This window comes from Tachypleus tridentatus, chromosome 1 (genome assembly GCF_004210375.1).
Source record: "Tachypleus tridentatus isolate NWPU-2018 chromosome 1, ASM421037v1, whole genome shotgun sequence".
NCBI lineage: Eukaryota > Metazoa > Arthropoda > Merostomata > Xiphosura > Limulidae > Tachypleus > Tachypleus tridentatus.
In genome coordinates, this window is record NC_134825.1 from 43,799,984 (window position 1) to 43,819,767 (window position 19,784).

General features: G+C 34.2%; 1 protein-coding gene and 1 long non-coding RNA gene across 2 annotated transcripts in view; both read left to right on the plus strand.

Annotated features, from left to right (window-relative positions):
• LOC143247178 (zinc finger protein ZIC 3-like) overlaps positions 1–7,068 on the plus strand; it is a 37,856-nt gene extending 30,788 nt beyond the window's left edge. Inside the window, exon 2 of the mRNA XM_076494824.1 lies at positions 1,065–7,068. Within this exon, the coding sequence (XP_076350939.1) occupies positions 1,065–1,594 (530 nt within the window). The 3' untranslated portion in view covers positions 1,595–7,068. The remainder of the gene's footprint in view (positions 1–1,064) is intronic.
• Positions 7,069–11,258: 4,190 nt separating this feature from the next.
• LOC143247185 (uncharacterized) overlaps positions 11,259–19,784 on the plus strand; it is a 123,203-nt gene continuing 114,677 nt past the window's right edge. The window contains exon 1 of the long non-coding RNA XR_013026426.1: positions 11,259–11,358. This is a non-coding gene — a long non-coding RNA (uncharacterized LOC143247185). The remainder of the gene's footprint in view (positions 11,359–19,784) is intronic.

The window sequence follows — 19,784 nt, forward strand, 5'->3', positions numbered from 1 at the left end:
CACATGATTCTTTAATAGAGCATATATATTTATTGAACCAGCATTGTAGAAACTATTTCAAAAGATTTTCAGTACAAAATATTTTTGTAGTTTTCTAAATCACCTACGTTCACAGGCCGTTATTTTTAAAATAAACAAATGAAATAATTTTAGAATTATCTACCTTATCCATTACCACTACTCTCGCAAAATGTTGGTTTGTCCATTCTAACACCAAGAATGTAGGTAGGTTGGTATGTATGGATTTGTTTAAACTAAGTACGTTAGATTCACCACTGAGAAATAAATATTAACTCTTTACTTATAAAAATAAGAGTGCATTGTTTTATCACCTTAATAACGTTGCATGAAATGCCAGTGTTATTTTGACTAGTCTAAGACTTAATCGAGAAAATATTGTTTTAAAAATCAACACATTTCTCCAGCTTTGCGTTGATGTTTTCACACAGGCCTATAATTGTAGGTCGTTTGATAATAATTTGATTGTTTTGTATGTTTGTTTGTTTTCCATTTCGCGCATAGCTACACGAGGGTTATCTGCGCTAGCCGTCCACAATTTAGCAGTGTATAACTAGAGGGAAGGCAGCTAGTTATCACCACCCACCGCCAGCCCTTGGGCTACTCTTTTATCAACGACTAGTGGGATTGACCGTCACATTATAACGCCTCCACGGCTGAAAGGGCGAGCAAGTCTGGTGTGACGGGGATTCGAACCCGCGACCCTTAGATTAAGAATCAAGCGCCCTATCCACCTGGCCATGCCGGATCCCTAGAGGTTTGAGCTTGAACACATAGTTCAGACTAAACTAGATAATGCGAGTGTTGCCACTCCATAAAAAGGTGCCACGAGTTATACTTATGTCTAACAGACCTTTTAATGTATTATCAGTATCATAAAAAATGTGGCAAATTTACTACTTAGTTAAATCGAAATACAATGTTGAAATTATTGATTCTTAAAAGAGTAAGGGAAGTTAAACAAATCTGGTTAACTGTGTTTCTTGATCATATGTATATATATATTTGTGTGGTTTATTAACACATTCTTATTTTCTTTTGTATAGGGGAGAAACCCTTTAAGTGTGATTTCGAGGGTTGTGATCGAAGGTTTGCTAACAGCTCCGATCGGAAGAAGCACTCTCACGTACACACAAGTGACAAACCATACAACTGTAAGATCCGAGGCTGCGACAAAAGTTACACTCACCCAAGTTCGCTACGAAAGCACATGAAGGTGCATGGGAAGTCTTCGCCGCCACCTGGTACAGCGCCGGATTCCACAGGCAGTAACAGCTCTATGTCCGACTATGACAGCGACACCCAAGTGTGCGCTGCAACAAACGGGAACAACGTTAACAGCAATGCACTAGTTGGTTCACAGCCTACAGCCTCGGTGCTGGGTTCAGGTCTACACGGTCACACGACGCTACCCCTCGCTGCAAACCCCGGGCTTGGAGGGAGTGGAGGCCACCCGACTAACCTAAGTGAATGGTACGTGTGTCATTCTGTAGCAGGTATGCCTACTCCCCCTAGCAATGAACACTCACCCGTGGTTGGAATGACTCACCATCTTCATGGATCTCCCCCTTACTGACCCAGTTACTACTCACTTCGGACAAAAATGTATAGAGACAGTAAACTAAATCAATTGTTGCTTGAGTTCTAACGGACCAACGAACACGAACAACTGTGTAGAAATTAAGCAGTCTCCCTGAACTGAAGAATCGTATTCCAGTTGTTTCAGAGAGAGTCACAAATGTTAAGCTTATCCTATACTGTTTTTTTCTGTTGTTGTTGTTTGTTTGTTTTAATTCGGACCTCATTTTAACTAAGAATTGCCTTTGGTCATGTGAACCATAAAGAAGTATTGTACAGAAAATGTAATTGTGATTAAACAATGAACAACGTTCATGTACGATTTTTAAAAGTTCCGATTTAGTGTTCTAGCACGTGAACATAATGTTTCATCAAAGTGATTTATAAAGAAAAAAATATAATTAATATCCACTAATATTTGAATATTCCATAATTCCTTCTGTTATAGCTTTTCGTATCAGCAGTTTTATTTTATTTTAGCAACAACCAAGTAATAAAAACTCATCAATAATAAAAAACAAATTCTTACTTTAGTTCGGTACTTTTTTGTATGTGAAAAGTACGTGGTAAACATTAAGTTCATAAAACTATATCAGCATTAATATACGTATCGCATTGAGGTTTTAATTACTTTTAGTGCATCCTTGTTGTTTATTTTTGATAATTAGTCCACCCATTGACAAATCATGTAATTATATTAAAATCAAAAAGCATAAAAAATGACTTCTTTTTTTCAGTTAATAAAACGATTCTGTAACTACTTTTAGTTTTATCTTTAGCAGTTTGCTGTAACTTAATTTGGAACAGAATCTCAAAAAATTGTGAAAAGGTCGTATAAATGACAAATCAACTAACAATAACATCACAAATTCGAGATTTTTTTTTCTCATGTGCCCTTCTCAAAATATAAGCGAATAACATAACAGAGAACATGAAAGTGTGTTATTATACGTTACATTTTAAATATGCCAAAATAGTTTTGTGAATTGGCTTTTCAATTTTTGACTTTCTAGTTTTTATTTCGCAACAGCCCACACTACTGATCTCTATGTATTATTAGGGTGTATAGTATTTTATTTATGTTTTATTATGGAAATTTTTCGTTTCATTGTTTTGATGTCGTGTTCAGTGCCATAAAATCGCCAGATTCTGACTGAGGTTAATTAAAACCAGTTTACACCTTGCAGTGTAAGGAAAGCTAAGGCAGACTTACAGTTTGATGTGATTTTTTGAAAACTAGATGCAATATTTCTAAATACAACCTTCTATATGTTCCTTTCTATAGAAGTGTTTACACTGGATTACCAACCGTGGATGAATGAAAGTTTAATGACCTCCGGGAGCAAACAGGTGGTTCCAAGTAGCCCGTTGTAGATGGGAAACAATCATGCTGTTTTGGACTGAACTGGTAAAGGTTTTTGCACCATATTAAGGGTGTAACCATTGTTAACTAAGGGCCAATTTGAACGCTTACGGATCTCCAAGAAGCATCAGGTAATACCGTCTGTTTTCGAATTGCATACTCCAACGGGAACGCGAATAAACGTGCATATAAGGCATCTTATCTATGGCCGTGATCTGTTTACCGATTGTGTCAGTAGCATCACACAAAGACAGCAGTTTACTAAAGCAGTAGTTTTCAAGCACAATATTTTTATCCTGCCCATTACACTTGTTCAGATACGTTTAGAAACAACAGTGAAAAGGTCATACGTATACCTTAGCTTGCAGTTTTATTCTACAATAATAAACATAGCTTACTGCCATGTACCCTTCTACATTGTTAACAAATTATCAAACTTTCCTAGTAATAGATATAGCTGTAGGTATGTGTAATTAGTCTATTTCTTAACATTACTTAGAGAGACAATAATTACGAGTTTTTGTACTGTATAATGTGTAAAGAATAGCATCAGTATCGAAGCAGTTACTAAGCACTTCAAATCATAACTGAACTTACTATAAAAAAAGGTTAAAATCATGACTGTAGAAATATTTAACTATTCTGCTAGTTCATTTAATTTTCGTTATCAAGCTATAAAAGAATAATATTTCAGTTTAAACTCAAAATGCAGTTTCGGTTGTGACCTTCAAAACCTAGACACGACTATCATACGATGGTTAAACAGCCGTGTTAAACAGTCCACTTTAGTTATTATGAAACTCAAAAGCAATAAAAAGATACAAACACTCTGTTAACATGAGCAGCTCATAACGGATAACCATAAATATCTTGACCACATTTTAAAATTTTATGTGGGTATTACATTACATTCGTGTTTAGCACATAACAACAGTAAATTTACATATGATAAACACTAAAAATACTATATAATTTTCTTATGGAGATGTTTAAAAAACAGCCTGACTCCAATGCATTTATCACTTTAAAAAAAATCTAATTTATCACGTATTATAAGACTCACTTTTATAGATGTATCTCGCCTGGCTTTAGAGAGACAATACATTAGAAATACACTGGCACTTTGGATGTGTACAAGTGTTAACAACGACGATTATGTCAAATAAAATATGGTTCACTGACATCGAAAATTGCTGGTATTATATGAAAGGCCTCGTCAGCCCAGTATATACCAGATATATTGTGGTCAACATCTTATTATACATTCTTTACTTTCACTCAGAAGTTATTATTAATACGTACGTATTATCTTATCTCGAGCTGCAAGTTTCCGGCTGAACTAAAGATAGTTCCACTTAGTTTACATTTGGCCACCAGATGGCTAAGTGTTTAAAAAGGGCGGAGGTATAAATCTCCCCGTCTGTGTTTTTATTGTATGTAGACAGAAAGATGATAAAGCTTTCATCAGTGGCGAACAAACACACATCGAAAGTCATTAATCTCTTAAAACAAATCACACCCATGAGTTCACACGTTGAAACACCACACACGCCTTAGCTGGATGTTATTTATTGTCTCTTCAGATCTCTGTTTATCTGGCTTTTCGGTCGTTCCTTTATCTTGCTAACGTCATCAAGAAGCGCCTTATTCTCCAGTTAGACTTCAGACTCCAAATAAATAAGAAGAAGGGAAAAGGATTGTAATGACGTTTGTATTTTTGTAATTGCATGTATCGCTTTGATTGGCGTGGGTTAAAAAAGGAAACTTGTTTGCAGTTGGATCGAAATTTGTGCATCGTAGTGTAAACAAATTTCTTGTAATTAGATGGAAAAATCTTTGAACAGCATCACTTAGTAGCAAACCACTATAAATACAAAGTTGTCTTAAGTTGTAAGATGTTTTACGCAATTATAAAATGTTAATGAAAGTACGAGAGTTCTTGAGCTCTAGCAAATTAAAGAGCAAGGTTCACGCGGAATTTGGCGTGAGAATAAATGCACGCGTGTAGGAGGGCACATCCTCACGTGCGAAGGTTTCAGATTTGTAGTACAAGTGGTGTGCGTTTTCACTGGCCTGCTATAAATCGTTCAAAAGTGCTCGGCGCGAAATAGCGCGTTCCCTCTTTTCGCCGAGGAATTCGGGGTTATATTTTATGGCGCGCGGAAACGGAACTTCACTGTCGCTATAAATTGATAGTCGTCTAATTAGGCATCGTTGTACACCACAGAGAACGAATCCAATTCATTAGCGTTATCAGAGAGGCTAATTGTCTCAGGTTTTTCGGTGTGAGAATCGTTAGCTCACGATGCAACAACACGGCTACTTATTTTCATTCTTAACTAATGATGGCGTCAATTAGGCAGGCCCTAATGTTGTAGTCCATTGTGACTTAACATATAAGCCTCTGTGACCGGTCACTTCAGTGAAATTGTTCTTCTGAAACATCAAGTCCAAGTCTTGCGACCTTTACTCTTATTAACGTTACAGCCTATTATTGCTACTGGGAGGTATTTTTCAATGCTGTATGATATTTACTCTATAACTTACAGAAACTCTGGCACGTATTTCAGATACACCAGTGCGACAGTTTAGATCATTTAAGCCTGAATTGTTGTGTTCTAGTGTTCACATAAAAACTGGAAAAAGCTACAGAAAGTGTTGTGTGTGGGAGGGGACAGGTAAAGAGAAGAGCTAAATGAATCAATAATTTTTTTTCTCATCTTCTATAGGTAATTGATTCTTTACTACATGTATTTAAATAACATGAAATTTCTCGGGCATAAACAACTTTTGTTTTTGAATTTCGCGCAAAGCTACACGACGGCTATATGTGCTAGCCGTCCATAATTTAGCAGTGTAAGACTAGAAGGAAGGCAGCTAGTCATCACCATCCACCGCCAACTCTTGGGCTACTCTTTTACCAACAACTAGTGGGATTGACCGTAACATTATAACGTTCCCACGGCTGCAAGGGCGAGCATGTTTGGTGCGACCGGTATTCGAGTCCGCGACTCTCAGATTACGAGTCGAACGCCTTAACTTACCTGGGCAAATAATTTTTGTAGTCACAGTTATTGAAATTTATACCATTCTCTTTTAAAACACTGCTGAGGACAACGTTGGGGAATATTTAAGGAGAATATATGTGATAAAGTCTGAGGGGCCATCATGTGACCTCCTGTTTCGGGGCCATAAGTCTGTCTATTTAATATTTATAATTTATCGAATTAGTAACAATATGTATTATACTCATCGTTTCAGACTGGACATTGATTTATAATTACACTGATCCGTATAAATATTCTGCTAACACTGGAGGTAAAGTATGTATATTACTTAGTTCATAATACATATATATTGTTGTTTTTTCACTCAGTCCTATCGCTTTTAATTTTGAAGAAAGCTCACAGAGGACTGTATATATTAAATAATTGGTTTTGAAATACTTGCCTTCCATCTTTAAAAAATCACATGAGGGTGGAGAAAACACGATTTAATTTTTAATTATGAGAAAACAGATAGTGACATCAATTGAAGGAAAACTGTGCCATATCTTTCCTTTTATCCTTCGGACGGGTGCGTGTGTGCCTAATTAACATTTCACTGACTTGTGTATTTTTTATTTGTGGTTGTGTACTATAAGTGTGGTGCCAGAGTTTATCAACTTCTTTGCTAACTGAGCGGGTCCAGGATGTATATGTTGCATGGTGTGTTTAGTTTAATATGAATATTACTGTACGGGTGACTGTTCATGATAATGTCTCCTCAAGTCATCGTATGCCTACATACAGACTTCCAAGTTTGTGCACCTAATCTTTTTCGTTTTTAACCTTAAAATGTCTTGTTTCAAGACCTGGAATTTTCGTAGTTCACAAGAATGGCTGTCATTCATAACAATACTTTGAAATTTGGTTCGGTGAAGGTTTCTTAACAATCACTATTGCCTTAAGTATGATATACTGACATTACTGTTAATATGACGATACTCTGTAAATAAAATATCTTTGAAGAAAGCTTCTCTTTACAAAATGACAATTTTGTTGATTTATTCGCTTGTGCAGTGTAATAAATGGTGTACATTTTTTAAATAAAGCCGCTTCAATAAAGAATCGTATTTTCCTTGCTTCTTTAGTGACTTAGTTTCAAATGTGCACGTACACACACACACGTGAACACATGAGCATCTCTCACGTATGTGCACATAAGCATGCCACCTGCACGCACATAAACATCTGTCGCGTACACGCAACAAAACTGTCATTTACATGCACTAAGACTGTCACGTACACACATACATGAATATGTGTGACGTTCATGCACTAAGACTGTCACATACACACATACATGAATATCTGTGACGTTCATGCACTAAGACTGTCACATACACACATACATAAATATCTGTGACTGTTTATGTGATAATATTAGTGCATCTACTGACAATCTTAGTGCATGAGCGTCCTTTCGCGTTCACGCGTTAAAAGTGTTACTGTTCAGACTTCTTTATTTTTGTTGAGTTATTATTTGGAGGACAAAACTTCAGGTATTTTATAAAATACCTTTGGAATTATAAAACGGTTCACATGTATAAACATGTAAATTGTGCAAGGTAATTAGAGGGGAACGAAACTAATAATGTTACAGACATGACATAGTAAAATCACTTTTATAACACAGTGTCGATTACATATCATCAGATTTCTGATTTACATAAAAGTAAATTAGAAGGGAGATAAAGGTACTGGACATTATTTTATAAGAGTATTATTACTTTGTAGTAACTAAAACATTATAAATTTGAACTATCCTTACATCATTTAACTTGTGAAACTTTGCTTTATTTTTTAAGATTCATGAAAGCTAATTTAATACATCGTGTGCACCAGATTTCGTTTGGGGAAACTTTACATATAACCTCAGTATAATGCGTGCGATCTCTCTAGGAACAGTCGGAGCACTTTATGCCACTCCACAAGTGAATTTTTTCAAACTTCTATGTTGTATGCCTTAAGCACTCGTAACCTGTACTTCTATTGACATATAAACACACTATATATTACATAGCGTACATACAACTCCCCTTTACAACAAGTTTGTTTGTTTGATTTTGAATTTCGCGCAAAGCTACACGAGGGTTATCTGCGCTAGCCATCCCTAATTTAACAGTGTCAGACTAGAGAAAAGGCAGCTAGTCATCACCACCAACTCTTGGGCTACTCTTTTACCAATGAATAGTTGGATTAACTATCACGTTATGATGTCCCCGCAGCTGAAAGGGCTAGTATGTTTGGTGTGAGTGGGATTCGAACCCGCAACCCTCGTTTTACGAGTTGAGTGCCTTAACAACCTGGAAATGCCGAACCTTTTACATCAAAAGTCGTACAGTCAAAAATAACCAATCGTTGTATCTTGATATAATTTTTTAACAGAAAGATGGACTAAACAGTTCAAAACTAATTTATATCGATAGGACTTAGATCACGTAGGTGTTAACTCTAATATTTTTGGAAATCCTCGAAAAATCACCAAACTGCTGAAAAAACGTTTCAGTATACATAAAATGTGTTAAACATATGGTACCAGGTGAAACGGCTTAAGAGGTTCACTGTTAATATACTGTAGAGGTTTCAGCATACTTCAACTACATCTGGTTTCTTAGAAGTTATCTAAAAATACATTATCTATGTTTACGTACATCCCGACATCTTTTGGAATACTGAAATTAGGCTTTTTTGGTGTTTTTTTTTATTTGTTACGGAAATTTCATTACGACACCATGGATTTCGATTATTTGATTGTAAAAACAAAGCTACACAACAGGATATCTGTGATATTCTTACCATGGGTATCGAAATCCGATTTTTAGCATCGTAGCATGCCAACTTACCGCTGAGCCAGTAGGGGATTCAGTGATTTAAAGCAGAAAGTCCGTCAGTACTATAACCAGGCGTTGAGGCAAAACTCTGTTCATTTCCTCCAATTAAAACTTTTCTTTCACTGTTTCAAAATATTATCATTCCGATTTCAATATTCCAAATTTAAAATACTCTTTTAATTCTGAATCCTGGAAAAGCTGTCCCACCTATCGCTATTTATAACGATAAATTTATTAGGATATTATTAAAATCTTGTATTTTCTCCTAACTATTTTTATTTAGTTATTGTATCACAAATCCAAGAAAAAAAATTATAAACAATAGTGTATGATAGATAAACCAGTACAGAAATAAGTTTAAATACCTGAAGCAATTAGTAAAAAAAATGTAGCAAAGCTACATGAGGGCTATCTCCGTTAGCCGTCCCTAATTTAGCAGTGTAAGACTAGAGGGAAGGCAGCTAATCACCATCACCCACCGCCAACTCTTGGGCTACCCTTTTACCGAAGAATAGTGGGATTAACTGTCACATTATAACGCTCACACGGCTAAAAGGGCGAGTATGTTTGGTGTGACGGGGATTCGAATCTGCGACCCTCGGATTACGAGTCGAGTGCCTAAACCAACTGGCCATGCCATGCTCTACTTAGTACTGAAAAACTAAATAAGAAGTCGTACAAGCAATGAATCATATAGTAAACGTTTAAAACATTAAAATATTTGGAAGAGATGTTTGCTACGCTTTTAGTTTAAAGAAGATACACAACTGTTGTTGTTATTTTTTAAAATTACCGACAAATGTTAATCTTCCGTAGACAACGTATCTCACATTTATATTTCTTAAGGGTTATGGTTGTGGAGAATAGGATTACATTTGGGTTAAGATTCCTTAAATGTACTTTTTATAGACAATTAGAGTATCTCATTTTACCACCAAGTTTGCCGATGTCAAGATGGTTTACCCACAGTGCTTTGTTTCAACCTCAATTTGTTGAATAAATAATATCAGCAAAAAAATATATATATTAAAAGGTATCAAAGATACCGTACACTGAACAAATAAAACAGCATAGGCGTTTTTTATAGCGCAAGTTTATTGACAAATAACAGTACAAACAATGACTTATGAAACCTCAAGGTCATCAATGAATTTTCAAAGGAACAATGAGCAAAATTATTTATAAATCCGCATAATCATTATATGTTTTAGTTTAATACTGATTTTAATAATGAACTTAGAAATTCTGTATAAAAGTTTGTTAGCATCCTTTAGTGGTAATACCTTATCTATTGTGCATTTCGGCAGACCTATTAATGATACGTTTTTATATTTATAAGCCAGATTTCTTTGGGGTTTAATAACCTAGGAATTGCAAATTCATCTCCGAAGCTCGTGAGAATAAATATCATCTACCTTTACAGTTTTGGAAAATTCAGCCCATAAAAATTTTGTCAACACAACCATCTATGTCTGATTTACTTTTGTCTATGTTACTAACTGATTATAAACACATAAAACACAACACAAATACATAGTAATGTACTGAAAAATATCAACATAATTTGCAACTCATAATAAGCCTGAAATTTCAGTACACGATATTCAAGTATTATACTGTGAAAAATGTTTTTTAATGATGTGTATACACCTTTATGTCTGTGTGTCGAAACTATTTGACCCCTCATGGTCAGGTGATTAGGGCGATCGACTCGTAATCTGAGAGTCGCAGGTTCGAATCTCTGTCACTCTAAATATGCTCGTTCTTTCAGCCGTGTGGGCGTTATAATGTGATGGTCAATCCCACTATTCGTTGGTAAAAGAGTAGCCCAACAGTTGGCCGTGGATGGTGATGACTAGCTGCCGTCTTTCTAATCTTCTACTGCTAAATTAGGGACGGCTAGCGCAGACAGCTTTTAGGTAGCTTTGCGCAAAATTCAAAAACAAACATAATTTTTACAATATTATATTGTTTTCTCTTTTATAAAACTAAAACTTAAATCAACAATACTTGAGCTTTATTTAAAATTAAAACAAGCTTAAAATATTCTCTTTTGAGGTAACCAGAATGTTTGGCCATCACACATCTAACAAAACCTAGGCATTGCTCTCGAATAGTATCTTTAAGAACACTTGTTCTATTCAAACGTTTAAATTCTACTCTTATATACTGTCTGTTCCTGTGTCTAAGTGCAGTAACAATCATTGAGCCTACAAGAAATTTGCAACTGCACATTCAATAAGGTTTAACGGGCAAAACAATTAGGCAGACGGAAGCCCCACCGGGTCTTGTAAACCATCGATCGCCGGAGACAAGGTGGAAGTGGGCGAGAACGTCCAGCCTTCTAACGATGATTTACACCCACCTGTCACCGCAGCCATATTTGTTCAGCTAACTTCAATAAATTTTAGAGCGAGTTGATAGTTCAAACCACGGTGCGACTTCTCCCGAGAACCATCAGCTCGGTAATTTGGTGCTTCGTAATGGTAGTCGAACCACCCGTATGGTTAGAGCCTGCAATCAGGTGAGTCACGAACACACTTTCAATTACAACTATGCAAACTCTCGTCTTTATCCGTTTATTTAAATTTTTATTTGCGATTGTAAGAGATATTTCTAAAATTACAACTAATGACATCTATAAACATAGCTCTATTGTCATTAAATTGCTTTTTAATTAGATCGTTTTACACGGAGTTTACGACCTCTTAAAAGAATGTAACAAAATACACTTCATAATTCTGTTACATAAAATAATTTACACAGACGTCCTCATAAGTAAATTCTGCAATTCAACAACAATTTATAAAATGGGTTTCACACACAAACAAGTATTTTTATTTTTTAGTATTTCAAATATGTTCTTTTGATTGTTTGTTTTAGAGCAAAGTCACATTGCAGCGCTCACAGTAGAAAATTGATCTTCGGATTTAAGCGCTGTAAATTAGTAAACTAACCGTTTTTCCACTAGAGAACAGTTATTTCATTCTACACGTATTTTCAGTTTTTCACACTATTAAATTTAACGATGTCACTTGAAAAAAAGTAATAGAACGTCTACTTATAAAAAAACTAATTTTGGGATTTTATTTAAAAAATAAGGTTATTTTGAATAACCAGCATAAAAACAACAAAATCTTCAAATACGTTTCACAGCACTGTAGTGTAAACAATGTTTTTTTCTCTTATATTATATTATAATATATTATATTATATTGTATTGTATGAAATAACTACGCCAGACTTCCGATATATATATATTTATTTTACTTATTGGCACTATTCTTTACATTGATAATGGTTTGTGAAAACTGAAATTTGAAAGTTCCGGTGATATGAAAAATCAAAAGCTGTTATAGAAAGCTAAATGTCTAGGTAAACATATAAATAAATGTTATTTCATACCTTTTTCCAGAGGTGAAGTGCTAATACAGAGAAATGTGAAATTACAACCTTTGTTAGAAGGTGTGGCTGAGGGTGTGAATTACACACCGTTGAGGTGTAATGTTTGTTTGTAATTAAGCACAAAGCTACGTAAAGGACTATCTGTGCTCTACCCCAGAGGTATTAAAACCTGGTTTCTAGCGTTGTAAGTCCGCAGACATACCGCTGTGCCACTGTGGTGGTGAGGGGATGAAGTGTAATAACTGTAAATATTATGGTATTGAAAATCACGACATCAGATCTCACGCCCTCATCAAATGCACTTAAAGTACTTAAGAAAAGCAATGTTTACTTTTGTGCAAGATAAGTTTATGTGATATATTCAGCTATATAGTTAGCTGTGGTTGTATCTATTTTGACAAAGTGTAAAGTTATGAAATATCGTTTAAATTTCCGGCTACAAGTTCTATCAAAAAGATGTCAAATGGCTGTCACAACTATTAACCCTACTCCTACCAATCATTGTTAGAATAATACATGTTCGGGAATTGTTACATTTATTGGAAGACCTTCACTGATTTTGTAAACAAATAACTAAAAGTGTATCCATCATATATATAATGCAGTTAGTTATGTTAAACTTACGGCACATCTATACGTAAAGTGTTGGAGGACAGTCATTTTAGATAGCAAGAGAAATCCATCCTTTTCTGCAATTTTCTATTTAATATAGCCTGCTCAGCAACATGTCTGTGGACAAGCAACGCTAGAAACCGTGGTGGGCAGAGCATTGATAACCCATTGTGTAGCTTTGTACTTAACTTAAGCCAATGTAGCCATACATTCAGTCACAAATAAAATGCTTATATGTCTCCAAACTATTGCCAGTCTGTATGGACGTTTACAGTGTACTAGGACGAGCCGTTAGTTGCATAATTGTACATGTCTAAATATTGAAGAGTGAATAACTGATTGTTTTGTCACAATAAAGTGTTGAAAATAATTCTTGTGGTAAACATATGGATATCTAATCCATATTTGTAATTATTATATGTTGCCGTCTAAGTTGTGTTCCAGATAATATAGAATATAACTGCTTGTAACAGTGGATGAACTGTTTAGAACTTCCAATATGACTGAGTTTAAAATTTACTTCACGTGATATTATCGTGTAATGAAAACCTTATATACGGATTTCCATTGTTTTACTGTTACCAATAAGACTAGTACTACAGAAAACTTTGGATTTGACTATAAGTTGATCCATTAATATGAATTCAAGTTGGTAAAAGGTAATCTGATAACAAAATTATACTTTAATGGTAATGTAATTATGAGCATTAACGTGACTTTATAACCTACAAGATATAGAGCATTCTTTATGGTTCTTATACATTATAATACGTTTCCAGTTGTTCACAGTTTTTAAACTAATTTCTAACTAGAGTCAGGTTTCATGTAGACGTATAATATAATATTTGAATTCATAATGTAAGCTGACTGCGAAATATAATCTTACCTTTAAGATATTAACGTTACAATTAAGTTATTTGTCCTTGTCGTAGATTAACACGTTGTTGCTACCGATTTGTTCAAACTCACGTTTTTATATCGACTTGATACTGCTAACTGGTTGAAATGCTTAATCTTCATACAAATTTTTAGAATTTTAACATGCTAATCTAATCAGCTCGTTCATACGTGATATTTTCAAGCAGACCTTTGATATGTTAACAAACATACTTATGTTATTAACTGTTTCAAGTGCTTACATCTGTAGCTTCTCGTTACATTCCGGTGTGTTAGCACAGAGCTATTGTTACCTGGTTCGGGTACTCATATTTGTAAGTCTCGTTAAATTCTGGTATTTTGACCTACTGATGCAGATAACTGGTTCATGTGCTTAATTTCCTTAGTAAATTCTGGTGTTGTAGCTATAACTGTTTGTTTCTAGTTCTCCAGTTGAAACTACTTTCCTTTCAGCATCAACTGAATTAACTATCTTTCACAAACACAGCCACAATTAAAACGTACAAAGCAATGCACTCAGAAGTTTAACATGCACTGAAATCACATTGGCCGTGTGGAAATGTCAGGCCAAGGCTTAAAATATCACTGAAAACACAGGTAATATAAATTTGGTTGCAGCTAAGCTGAGTATGATGATTTTAAACAATATATAATGGACTACTAAAGACAAACAACATATATAAATATATAACAATTTTGACATTTTTAAACTAAATCTATTGAAGATTTATAATGTTTATTATCAAGAATATTACAACTTATCCTGTACAACTTTATTATTATATTGACCGATTAGTAACTGCAGATATACAAAATCCACAACAGTAAAATATAAAAAAAGATCTGATTAAATGAATATTTACATCAGTGAAACTACTATTGGAAATAGAACTGAAGAACACCACGCGTACTATATAAACGTACAATAAATAGTTTTATATAATTCAAAGAGAAGTAGGTATTATAGTCGATAAATGCATGTTAAAATGTTGAAAAAGAACTATGTACTTTTAAATGAGTAAGTATCACACAGAAACAATGAAAACGTTACATCAGAACTTAAATATAAATCATGAATCAGTTGTTCAAACATAGCACACGCAATTAATTTATCATAACTAATGAACATCACAGATTAAAATAAATGTTTGATATGTATATAAGCTTAACAAGAGAATTACATATTTCTATATAAAGTAAATATAGAACTTTAGTGGACGTAAAATCAAGATTACATACAATTAACTAATACATTATTAAACAAATGGTTAAAGATCGAATTTCTTTAAGTTTTGAAATGTACCTGTATCTCTGTACTTCCTGACAAAGTATCTACTACATTATCCGTCGTCTTTAGTAGTGGAAGTGGTGAAGTCTGGAACAAGAGATGGAATATTTATAGTAATTCACGTGCCATTCATATTATAAGAAACAAAAAATTAGTCTTTAGTCTCTGGCAGTTTAATTGGTAAAAAATCCAGTCTTCAACATTAATGAAAAGGATTGACACGTGCCAAAATAACGATAGTGCTAATGAAAATGGAAAATAGTTAGTAGCAGTTCATGCAGGCTTGCCTACTGTACCAGCTTATGCAGGCTTGCCAACTGTATCAGTTCATGCAGGCTTGCCTACTGTACTAGTTAACCTACTTTACGGTAGCTACGTTTCCAAGATCCTGATTTGTAACCAACAAGATTTACTTCCTTTTAATTACTCTCATTTCGTGAAATAAAGATCAATTCCGTTAACGTTAATAGAGACATGGCCAGCATTATCTTGTGCACCTATAATACCACCAATCACGAACTTGGATCGGTGATATCATAGCTAAATCAACTATTCCATGAATTCAAGCAGATTCTTCTAGTCGTTCTTCGACTGCACGCATCCCAGGATCCGTTAGTTTAAAACAGGTTAATATATAGCACAATACTAGAACTAGTCCATTATCATGGCGACAGACATTATTATCACTAGTCTTCTGTAACAGAAATATGTATCTCGATACCTAGTTTTCAAATCTTATCTCTAGTGTTTGTATGGCTACAATGAAGGCCCATCCTCTTCGTTGATTTTTTCATACATTATAAACTGAGGTACGTATGATGATTTATTAAACTTCTTTTGATCAACTTAGAAACTTGACAATTCCACTGGTTGTGTATTCAACAGGGTGCTGTATTATAGTCTCTGTCACTAGCCTCCATTTTTCTAGCTTTCATGTGTGGTTATCATCTCACAGTATGTAGCTACAGACGTTACTCTAAATGAGTTTAACCAGAGGTGTCAAATCTACATATCTCATTGGTAATACATGGCTTCACTGGGAAGGTCTTTGAGGCAACTTTTAACCAGGATGTCCTCCCAATATACACAGATTATATTTTCAATGTAAATGTCACAGGTCATCTGCTAGAGGGACTAGATTATCTACACTTCCTCTGCTGTAGGTTATAAACGTGGCTCAGTATATGGTCTCACACTCAATACCTTCAAATCATTTAGTTGGTCTTTCTTAAGGCCCTTAATTAGATTGAGCACAGTAATGTGTAATTTGGACTAAAACCTAAGCATGCTAGGTACCTGTGTTAAGAATTGCTCAAGATTTTTTGAAATAATTTCTTAGATATTTGGCATATTGATCGACTTCATCTAGCTGAAAATTGATTGCGGCAATGAAACAAACTAACCAAGGTCCATCCTTTCTCCCTATTATTAACACATGATATTAATCAAACTCCATTGCTCTCAGCTGCATTTGTATGTTGAGACATCCATCCAGTGTCCATCCAAAATAAATGAAGTTAGGAAGTTATAAGTTCATTGCAGGAAATGGAATATAACAGGAAAAGATCATGTCCAAGATTGAACAAATAGTAGTCCAGCCAAGCTCCATTTATTCTTGAAACCTTCTGTTCTGTTCAACACAGACTTGCCTACACACTGCCAATCATTTCTTCCTGTAAGATGTACAGGTAGCCTAGCCAAGCTACAGTTCACTTATGGATATCATATGTATAACCTGAAACATAATAATTTCCTACCATGTTCCATTGCCTTGAATGAACGTGTTACCTCCATACCTCATTGATTCTTGAGTCTATCTGCAATGTTCAACATAAAATTGCTTACTCATTGGAAGCATTTAGTCACAGAGTCAAGAGAAGGACTTCCCAGATGGGATCATCATAGCATATACTTTATTGTAGCTCATCACAAGTTGCTTTCTATGACAATCTTCAAAGTGAAACCAGGACCAACTTATATTTTAATCAGTGGTATAGGATAATGAAATGTTTTTTATGTTAATACTAAAATGATAAAATAGTGACAAAATCTGAAGTAAACTGCCTCTGATTGGGAGATATATTAACGATAGCCGGTGTTACAAGTATTTTCATAACATAAAGAGAGTTATATTTTAACCATTTAACGTAATATCTAAGTAAAGTTAGTGTAATTTTCAAAACTGCCATTGGAGTTCAACAAGTATTTCAAAACAAAAACATTTTCATAACGAATCATAGTATTAATTAACCAATTAAGTACTGTAGTAGTACTCTGGTTAACTATTCCAACAATAACGCTACAGTATTAAAAAGTTTTAAATATGTTAATCACAGACATGCTAGTTCTTATGAAAGAGCTGGCAATTAAAATGAAGGAAAATTTTGAAATTCATGTAGACATGCAAAACATGAATTATAGGAAAGTAAAACTGAGCAACTCGTGGTATCTTTATCTGAATCAAAATTTTGCAAAACTGTGAAAATATGGGGCGATGAAGACGAAAATTCAATGTTCGGGTACATAACGTTATACCACACAACATATACAGACTTCACTTAACTTTCACATACCTTGACAGCCTTCACACCAGAAACAGTTCTACAGGGGCTACACTACATAAAACAACTTTTGGATCAATGATAAATTTATTTGTTTGTTTGTAAATACATTAAAAGAAGTTATACGAAAATCAAAATTAAGAGTGAAATCGTTCTTTCTTAAGGGTCATTACCCCAGGTACAGTAAACTAAATGAAATCATTATTTCTTAAGGGTCGTTACCCCAGATACAGTAAACTAAATGAAATCATTATTTCTTAAGGGTCGTTACCCCAGATACAGTAAACTAAATGAAATCGTTATTTCTTAAGGGTCATTACCCCAGATACAGTAAACTAAATGAAATCGTTATTTCTTAAGGGTCATTACCCCAGATACAGTAAACTAAATGCATTTCAATAAAGCGGTCAGCATCTGTAAATTAAAGCACATTTTACACCCACAACTATATTCATAGCATCAATACAGGACATAATAACGTTAACTTTCATATCTCTGGAACAAAGAAGCTAAACATGAATCCAATTTATAGCATCTATTACGTTTACCGTTCTTAAACTACTTCAACTAAGTATTCTTTTAACCTTTCAACATTGAAGATAAAACAACTTCAAAACAGGTCGGTTATATACTACTCTTACTATATTGACGCTCTCAGCAGAATGGAGGTATGTTTATAGATTTATACTGATAGAAATCGGGTTCATATATCTGTACTGTGCAGTGGATGGATGGCGCTTTGTGTAGCTTTGTGCTTAATAACAAACAACAACAACATATACTATACTAAAGTTACAACAATCTTTTCTAGAAACTAATACAATCTTTAATGTTTTATCACACCAAAATCTACAAAGAATATTCTGAACCATTAACACACTAAGATCCACAATAACATAACATGATATAGGTACGGATAACGCAGAATAAAAATTTAAAACACAACGATATAAATACAATAATATACACTTCAAAGTAAGGATACACAAGTAAAACACGCAGTTCAAGAAATACAGCAAATCTGGTTTCCTCTGCAAAAACTGTTAAAATGGGGTAAGTAAATATTACGTTTATAGAAACAGTGGGAGAAGGTAGCAAATAGTTTCTATGTACGTCTTTATGTGAGCAAAGAAATCTTTTTAATTTAAAACTAAAAAAAAAACTTTGCAAAACAGAGGAGAAAGAATATATTAAATCTTAAACTGGCATCAAAAAATATAATGTTTTCTTTCTCCATAGGTATTAGCAAGTTTCACGCCACATGTAGCAACACAGCATAAAACTCAATGAAATAAATAATACTTTAGTGCTCAGAATTAATTATTCATTTTTTACGTCTCCACGACTTTTACTCATATTTCTATTTAGAACTTTGTTTACTCCTTCTAAAACCTTCACACATCAGTGTTTTTTTAACATTTCAGCAACTTCTTTTACAATCCCTATTTTCTTGAAGTATTTCATCCAAGATTTCATTACTATACCTGCTACACCTTTCGTAGGTATTCATCTTTAATTATTTCACACATGGACGTACAGATGTAGACAAAAATGTGCCCTTTCCCGAAAATGTTGTTAATGTATTATATCTTTTATCAAATATCAGTAAAATATGCAAACCTATATACTCTTTTTTTCAGAATGCACTCAACAAATTATCTTCAAATATAATCGCAAATCTTAACTTTAACACTGGTTTTGCATAAATACCTACACTTTTCACAATTTTAGTTACATTTTCTCATAAAAAGTTTTGTGCACCTGTTACAGTTTCTTAGATTTTCTTATTCCGGTTAGGCTGTCTTAACCCACACATTTGAAGTAATTTCCACCGCAGGCTTTATCTATAATGTACAACATTGCCCAACATTAGTACACGTAAACTTTTGTTCCATTTCGTAGATAATGTGAAACCTGCGCAAAGCCTTTACGATTCCTGATGGTAGTATCTGAATATGCATAAACTATGTTCAAAGTCAACCATGTTCAAGTCGTTTTACCTTCTATACTTTCATGTACAGCCTTCTTTATTTATTGTACAATTAAATAATCTAATATCCGGTTTCTTATTTTCTCTTCAGTGAAGCTAATCTGCTACCACTTGGGCTAAGAATTTTAGGATCACGGGTTCGAATCCCGATCACACAAAACATGCTCGCCCTTTCAGCCGTGGGGGCTTTATAATGT